Consider the following 8,965-nt stretch of genomic DNA (forward strand, 5'->3'; position numbering starts at 1 on the left):
ATAATTAAAAAAAAAAACAGTTTTTTTAGTATAACTTCTTTTGAAAGTAGCAAAAAATAATGGTTACAAGCTGGCCAAAATAAAGCTTTAGATTCAATGATTGAAGATTGGGGTTAATTGTGTCGATATTAAGCTTAGGTCAAATTAAAGTTAGTTAGCCAACTAGCAATTGAAATCAAACATATTCAAAAAGTATCACTTATCGTTTTTAATAATATTCTAACATATGATGCACTCAATTTTATTCGGATTAGTGTTAAAATTTGGAACACTTAAAAGCATTAAAAAAATCAATCATGCTAAAATTTACTCATTTATAATTAATTGTTTTTCAAATACATTCATTTAATATATAAAAGAATTAATCAAGTTAGCAGTAATAATCTCGGCTAGACCAATTTACACCCCTATTTATCAGTCTTTCCCCAATACGGGCCATCAGGTCGGGTCTACTGCCATGGGCCCGAAATAAAAAAAAAACGTAGGATTTATCAGATCACCCTTGGCATAGACTAGAGTTTGGGACTCCGACCTCTTTCGTATGTTATTGCTAGGTTAATAATGTTAATTCGGGAGGTCTCTCTAAGGTCTCGTCTCGTCCCGTCTCGTTGTATTTGAAATCTTTTCATCTTCCGTTGAACTCACCGCTTTGTTTCTCTCTCTCTGTCTTTCCTCCTTTCCTTTCCGGTCTTTTGTAGCTGCGACCATTCGATTACCCATTCTCGATATCAATGCCGGTGCTTCTCCGACTCTCTTCTTGTCTGGTTTTTTTCATGCCGCTGACCTTTGAGATCTAGGGTTTCCTTCCTTTGGCGGAGACTTGAAGGTGAAGGATACTGCAAGTGGAAAGCGACGTTTCAGGGGTTCACTTCCGTTACTGATTCTTTTTCGTTTAGGGTTTGACTGAGAAATCTCCGATTGAAGCGTGTTCCTCTTCGGGGTTGTTGACTTATCGGACAAAATCCATTGATGATATATTGTTGGAGGAATCGATGGGGGGAATGGGAGACGCGAGTGGAGATTTTGTGAGGTTGCCACAAAGTTATCATGAGGAATCGGAAGTGCAAGTGCAATTGACTAATAATGGAAATTGGGGTTCCCTACTATGGTGGATGAAGGTTGTTTTCCTATGCATTGTTTTGGGGGCTGCTGCGGCAGCTCTAGTTATATTTGCTGGCCCGGTGGTCATTAGAAAGGTCCGTCTCATTTCTTTATTCATGTTGTAGTTTTTTCTATTATAAATCTGTAGAAATTATAAGGACTAGAAGTTAAATTTTCAGTATCATTATGGCTCATGGGGTTTGTGACGGTGGTAACATTGTGTTGAGTGTTAGGACTTAAAACTTTAAGTTATGTTGTTCAGCACAAATATTTATTGAGAACAATCTATGATTCAACTTGCTCCATTATTAGTTTGAAAACCTTCAATTGCGAACCGACTAATTCTTAGTTTGAATTGACCTGGGTTAAATGGTTAGAAAATCAAATTATCTTGATCCACATTCATGTTGGTCTGCAAATAGACCAAAAGATAGCATATTTACAAAATTCTTGTATTTTGTGTTGTATCAAAATAGATCATTATGCTGTTTAAATGCATTTTATATCTGACCGCGACTTATGCGGCGAAACAATTTCCAAAGTAGATTATAATAAATATACCCTAAGAACAATTATCTCCAACACAAGATTGCTTGGTTGGTGCATTTTATTCATTTTATTATTATTTTAGGGGAAGCAGCAGAGATTTTTTTTTTTAAGAAAAATGCCCCAAATGTATCAGTCTCAAACATAAGGAGGATGACTTTTTTTGTGGTAAAGGGGGGGGGGGGGGGGGGGGGGGGGGGGGGTTCCATAATCATCTTTCATAAAATTTTATCATCGTGTGCACCCCTTAGGTGCAAGACCCTTTGGTTCAAAACGTGGACTAAAGAATGAGCCCCCTAAATTGGACTGCCTACACAAACCTTGCATGGATGGGTTGGGATTGATTTTCCATTCAAGTCTAAATTGTGCTTGGTTTATTCCAAAATTTGAATAGAATAACAATAGTGTATATTATTTAGATGCATATTTAATATATTAACTAATATTTGTTTCTGTACATAAACATATTGTTATGTTTATATTATTTTATGCATTAAGCTCTCATTGTTTAATAATTGTAAAATATACGCATATGCATAACTTATATATAATGTACATATTATTTTATCACTCTCACATCAATTCATAAGTGAGACTTCCTGGGTAAGAAAAAAATTAGAGCATTAAAGAAATTCTTTATAATTTAAGAGGCTTAGTATTAATAGAACAAATGTTTGGAACTTGATATATATATGAAGTGATAATCATTGGTCAATTTTACACAAATAGTGATTACTGGGTGTGGTTATTTTATCTATTTTACAAAATAATGGATTATAGACGAGGAATTGAATACTAGAGTAAAATATTGGTGATTAACATGGAGATGGGTTTCATGAGTGCTATGTTATAGGATATTTTAATGGGTAGGTAAAGGTGAATTCATGGAACTGTAATTAGATTGGTTATTGTATGACTTGAGTGTTGGGGAACAAATATATCATTAGTAGCCTAGTTGAGTGATATAAATGATAATGTTAAGATAAATATTCTGTGTACTAAGAGATATGGGAGTGTTAATAACTCTTATTGATGATAAAATATTGAAAAATATAATTATATAATTTCATTTTGTATGCTGAAGAACAAAAGATTCAATGATAAGGAGGGTAAATAGATTCAATGTTTGAAGGAGTATGAAGGAAAATGGATAGAAAAAAAAAGCTGAAAATGGATAGAAAAAATCTAAAAATGTGTCAATAGTTCAAAGTAGTGCACGCTTTGATGTATAACATGGCATGGCAGACCCTTGTGCTATTTTTATAGCACGACACATGGAATTAAAGTAGCATGCCCAATTTGCACTATGCATGATCCATAGTGCATGACGCATAGCCCCCATAGTGCATGTTATTTTAATTTAGATGATTAAATGTTATAAATTAAGGTTTATATTATTTATTTTTAACTTCTATAAAAGCTCTTTCATGGTCTTGCAAGCCTCACATCAAGCAAGACATCACGCTACGCATTGCAAACTCACGAATGTCCCTCTTACTCTTTCATCTTAGTTGTTCAAAAATTTTTAGTGTATGCATTTTAGTATTGTTTTTTATTATCATGATGTTTCAATTTAGTAATCTTTTGTATGTAACTACATTTTAATCAACAAATTTAGAATATTTTTAGCCATATTTAAAATAACTCATGCCGTACCATATGCCATGCGTTATAGATCCGTGGGTACCTTTATGTAAAAAGTGTTGTATTCACAATTGACAAACATATTTAGTAGGATTGAAGAAGGTTGACTTCTTAGACAAACCCAAATGGTTTGTATGATGCTGATTATGAGGATGTCTATATAGTTTAAATTAAAAAGATTTATTGTCTTGTTATTTTGGTGGATTGCTGATCCTTGTCTGAGCTTGATCTCGTATGTTAGTTCTTAGACCTTCTATTGCTTAGTTGTGCATGCATTCTAGCTCGTATTGATGACAAGGTAGTGGAAATTAGAATTGCATGATTTTATTATGTACAATGAAGAACATAAGATTCACCAATAAGGCAAATAGATAGAATTAATGTGTTAAGAGTATGAAAGGAAAATGGTAGACAAAAAGATAAGGCAAGAAGTTATGTAGAAATTCTTGTGAAGTATAGAATTAACTAGTAATGTAATACTCAGTAGGTGTGAATACTGACCTAAATGGTTGGTACAATGCTGATGATGAGGTTGTCATAGTATCTATTTTGAATTCAGAAGAGATATTATCTTGTTATTTGGTGGACCATTGATCCTTGCCTGAGTTTTTCAAGGCATGGTACCTCTTAGACCTATTGTCTAGGTGTACATGGTACTCTATGCTTGATATATTAATTGGTAAATAGGAGCGCCACCATGGCAGCATTACTTGAATTCAAGATTGTTACTAAATCAAACTCTAATAGCAATTCTACTTATGAGTTGGAGGTGAAAGATGCGGCATTTATATTTTTGAGAAGTTTCATTGTCCTCTTTATGCTACTCTCTCATGCTTTCAAGATGATCTTATCAGGTAGTTATTCCTATTCTGGAATGGGAAGCATCAACATTCAGCATACCAACTCTGGGGCTTTTAATTTTTGCGTCCATTGCGTTTTTCCCAGCAGCTTTCCTCCCTTCTTCTCCATCCATGTGGATAGGTGGGATGACATTTGGCTACGGTTATGGATTTCTGCTTATTATGGCAGGAACAAGTATTGGCATGTCATTGCCATATTTTATAGGTTCTTCATTTCGTCACAAAATTCATGTTAGTTCATCCTTCTCTGATTTCTTCGTATTTCATGTGAAAATAACTTCTTGCCTTGTATATAAATCATGTTTTACTTTTTTTTTTATATATATAAATTTTGTTAAATGCAGAAATGGTTGGAGAGGTGGCCAAATAAATCAGCAATTGTGAGATTAGCTGGCGAAGGAGATTGGTTTCACCAATTTCGTGCTGTTACATTGATAAGGGTCTCTCCTTTTCCATATATTATTTTCAATTATGCTTCTGTGGCTACCAATGTGCAATATTGTCCTTACATATGTGGATCAATGGTTGGAACAGTGCCAGATATATTTATCACTATTTACAGGTTCGAGCTCTCCACTGAAAGCCGTATTATTTTGCTGACCATTTAAAAGTATTAGGACTATCATGTAGCAGTCTTATTGAGCTTTGATCTAATTCATCTGTTAGCTGCTGCCAATCTGTAGCGTGATGACATTCTTTTAATAGATTATTTTACCTATAGATGCTGCTCAATTCTCTTGATTAGCTTTATTCCTGGAATTTAGCTATTATTATCTGCTTAAAGTCAACTTTTATTTAAATTATTGGGCTTGTTAGGTGTACATTTGCTGTTGTAGAGATGAAGATAAAATGGAAGCCGTTGACTAAAGATATCATTATTTTTAAGTTATTGTTATCCACGTCTTTGGTGCTGCTACAGGCACATGTAGAAACTTTGTGAAATGCTATGGCACAACAGTCATTTATTAATTTCCACGTGGATGCAGAATAGAGTAGTGATATTGCTGAGAAGTATTGGCAAGGATATTATAAATGTTGGTGTATTTCAACACTAAATTGATAGATATGGCGCAATAACACTCCATGCTTTAATGCTACAAGTATCCGGGATAAATTTTGTTCGTCCATTAGATTCATTAAAAATACTATTGCAGGGAACATTGGATGTATGAGAACCCGAAGACTCAAATGAGGAAGCAGCAATCCGTGATAAATGTTTGTTGATTTTCCATCATGGTCAACTGTACGTTTTATCTTATTTGAGACAAAAAATGACCTTAGTATGATATAAGATGTTTTAGGTTCTATGGTTTTTAATGAATATGTAACCTGAGGTATATAGACCATAGAACTAACACTACAAATTCACAGGGAACAAACTACTAGTCCAAGACAATTAATGACCATGCTGATGAAAACAAATAGGCAAGGGTAGTGTTAGTAGTCGACAGCCAGCATAAAACTTGTCGAACAATAATGACATGAATCCTTTAAGAAATTGTGTTAATGCTAGGGCGTCCCCTGGAAGCGACGCGCTGTATGGCCTGAATACAGTGGCAAGTGTGCAAGGGCCGCTGCACCGGCGCCCGGGTGCAGTGTTAAATAGGCAAGGGTTCCCACATCAAGGACGGATGTGGGCAAAGAAGCTAGTCCATGAAACTAAAATTAGGATAGGAACTTGGAATATAGGTTCCCTTACAGGAAAATTAATGGAATTAATAGATATTATGATTCATAGGAAATTAAATATTTTGTGCATTCAGGAAACTAAATGGGTTGGAGATAAGGCTAAGGAAATTGATAGTTTAGGATTTAAACTTTGGTATTCGGGTAGGAGTCGTACTAGAAATGGTGTAGGTGTTATTATAGATAAGAGTTTAAAGGATAATGTTATAAAAATTAATAGGATTGGAGATAGAATTATAGCTTTAAAGATTGTTGTTGAGAATAAGATTGTTAATATTATAAGTGCTTATGCTCCTCAAGTAGGTTTGGATATGAGTTCTAAATTAAATTTTTGGAATGACTTAGAAGAATTAATACAAAATATACCTCTTGAAGAAAGAGTTTTTATTGGAGGAGATTTAAATGGACATGTTGGTAAAGAGGTAGTTGATTTTAAAAGCATTCATGGTGGCCATGGATTCGGAACGACGAATGAAGGTGGCAAGACCATATTAGATTTTTGTTTAGCTTATGATTTTTCAATTGCTAATACCTTATTTAAGAAAAGGAATGAGCATCTCATCACTTATAAAAATGGATATAGTACAACCCAGATTGACTATTTTCTTATTAGAAAATTAAACCGTTTAGATTGCAAAGATTGTAAAGTTATTCCGAGTGAAAGTTTATGTACCCAACATCGATTATTAGTTTTGGACTTTAAGATAAAGGGGCATAAAATAAAAAATAAAGTAAAACAATTTTCTAGGATTAAATGGGGGCATTTAAAGAATATTAACCAAAATATTTTTGTGAGTAAGATTTTAGATCTTAAGATTTTGTCTGTGCATGAGGATGCTAATATTATGTGGGAAAAAGTGGCTAGTGATATTAAGAATATTGCAAAAGATGTGCTTGGAGTATCTAAGGGAAAAGCTCCTAATAGTAAAAATAGTTGGTGGTGGAATCCAATTGTGCAAGAAAAGATTAAAAATAAGAAGATTTGTTATAAAAATTGGTTTAATTTTAAAAATTCCGATAATTGGGAAATATATAAAGTTGCTCGTAAGGATGCTAAGAAAGCCATATGCGATGCAAAGACATTAGCTTTTAGCGATTTATATAATAGATTAAATACTAAGGAGGGAGAAAGATATATGTATAAGTTAGCCAAACAAAGAGATAGGAGTAGTAAGGATTTAGTTCAAGTGAAGTGTATTAAAGATGAAGATCAAAAAATACTTTTCTTAGAAGATGATATTCAACAAAGATGGATGAGATATTTTGCTAAACTTTTTAATGAAGAGTGTGAAAATAAGATTGACTATAGTGACCTTAGCACCCTAAATGAAAGTAAAGATTTCTGTTTTTATCGGCGTATTAGTAAAACTGAAGTTAGAGAGGCTTTAAAGAAAATGAAGGGTGGAAAAGCTGTTGGACCTGATGATATTCCAATAGAGGTGTGGAAATGCTTAGGAGATGAAGGGATTTCTTGGCTTACTAAACTTTTTAATACTATTTTGAAGACTAAAAAGATGCCAGATGAGTGGAGAATGAGTGTATTAATTCCTATTTTTAAGAATAAAGGCGATGCACAGGATTGCACGAATTATAGAGGTATTAAGTTAATGTGTCATACTTTAAAACTATGGGAGCGAGTTATGGAGCATAGGTTGCGGCGTGATACTAATGTTTCTCAAAATCAATTTGGATTCATGCCGGGTAGGTCGACTATGGAAGCCATACATTTATTAAGAGGTTTGATGGAGAAATATAGAGAAAATAAGGAGGATCTACATATGATATTTATTGATTTAGAAAAAGCATATGATAAAGTTCCAAGAGAAGTGCTATGGAGAGTTCTTGAAAAGAAAGGAGTCAATAATGCTTATATTCAAATCATTAAAGATATGTATGCAGGAGCTATTACATGTGTTCAAACACAAGGTGGTTTGACCAAGTATTTCCCTATTTCGGTTGGGTTACATCAAGGATCAGCCTTAAGCCCATATCTATTTGCTTTAGTCATGGATGTTCTCACTAGACATTTGCAAGATGATGTACCTTGGTGTATGCTTTTTGCTGATGATATTCTTCTTGTTGACAAGACTAGAGAGGGAGTTGAAGGTAAACTTGAATTATGGAGGTCAACCTTAGAGTCTAAAGATTTTCGCTTGAGTAGATCTAAAACGGAATATATGGAGTGTAATTTTAGCAGTAATAGTCCTAGTGAGGGGATTGTGACTTTGGGCGATCAAGTCATTAATAAGAGTACACGTTTTAGATATCTTGGATCTATTGTTCAGAGTGATGGTGAAATAGATGGGGATATTATCAGCAGAATTCAAGTTGGATGGTTGAAGTGGAGGAATGCATCGGGCTTGTTATGTGATAGAAATGTACCCCTCAAACTTAAGGGAAAATTCTATAAGATGATAGTGAGGCCTGCAATGCTTTATGGTGCCGAATGTTGGCCATTAAAAGAGAAGCATAATACTAAGTTAAGTGTGGCAGAGATGAGGATGCTCAGGTGGATGAGTGGCTTTACCCTTAGAGATAAGATACGAAATGAACATATACATGAAAAGGTTGGAGTAGCTCCAGTAGAAGATAAAATTAGAGAGAGTCGCCTTAGATGGTTTGGCCACATAAAACGACGGCCTTTCGATGACCCGGTTAGGAGAGTAGAGGTATTAGATTTGACTTATGTTAAGAAAGGTAGGGGTAGACCTAAAAAGACTTGGTTAGAAAATATTAGGAATGACCTTTCTTTATTAGATTTAAACAAGAATTTGACTTTTAATAGGACACAATGGAGAAAAAGGATTCATGTAGCCGACCCCACATAGTGGGATAAAGGCTTGATGTTGTTGTTGTTGTTGTTTGGTAGTTTTGATGTACCTTTTCTCTCATTGGTCCCCTCCCCATTTCTCTCTTGGGAGAGTGTGGACAACTCAATTAAGACATGTCAAACAAGTGGTGAGTGAGGAAACTTTCCCAAGTCGGGCCTTTGACTTTTGCCTCAAGTTAATTGGTAAAGCGAAAAGTGTCAAGGCCAAATCCCTCGTATATGTTGCAAACTCGCATGCGAATAAATATTTAGCATGCTAAGTTTCACAATTTACATAAGACACTCAATGTTTAAATCA

At 34.3% G+C, this 8,965-nt stretch overlaps 1 protein-coding gene across 1 annotated transcript in view; it reads left to right on the forward strand.

Moving 5' to 3' along the window:
* Positions 1–569: 569 nt before the first annotated feature.
* LOC110110570 overlaps positions 570–8,965 on the forward strand; it is a 17,858-nt gene continuing 9,462 nt past the window's right edge. Inside the window, exons 1-3 of the mRNA XM_020842100.2 lie at positions 570–1,196; positions 4,146–4,382; positions 4,496–4,713. Coding sequence (XP_020697759.1) covers positions 993–1,196; positions 4,146–4,382; positions 4,496–4,713 — 659 coding nt within the window. The 5' untranslated portion in view covers positions 570–992. The remainder of the gene's footprint in view (positions 1,197–4,145; positions 4,383–4,495; positions 4,714–8,965) is intronic.

This window comes from Dendrobium catenatum, unplaced genomic scaffold, assembly GCF_001605985.2.
Source record: "Dendrobium catenatum unplaced genomic scaffold, ASM160598v2 fragScaff_scaffold_1639, whole genome shotgun sequence".
Classification (NCBI taxonomy): Eukaryota; Viridiplantae; Streptophyta; class Magnoliopsida; order Asparagales; family Orchidaceae; genus Dendrobium; species Dendrobium catenatum.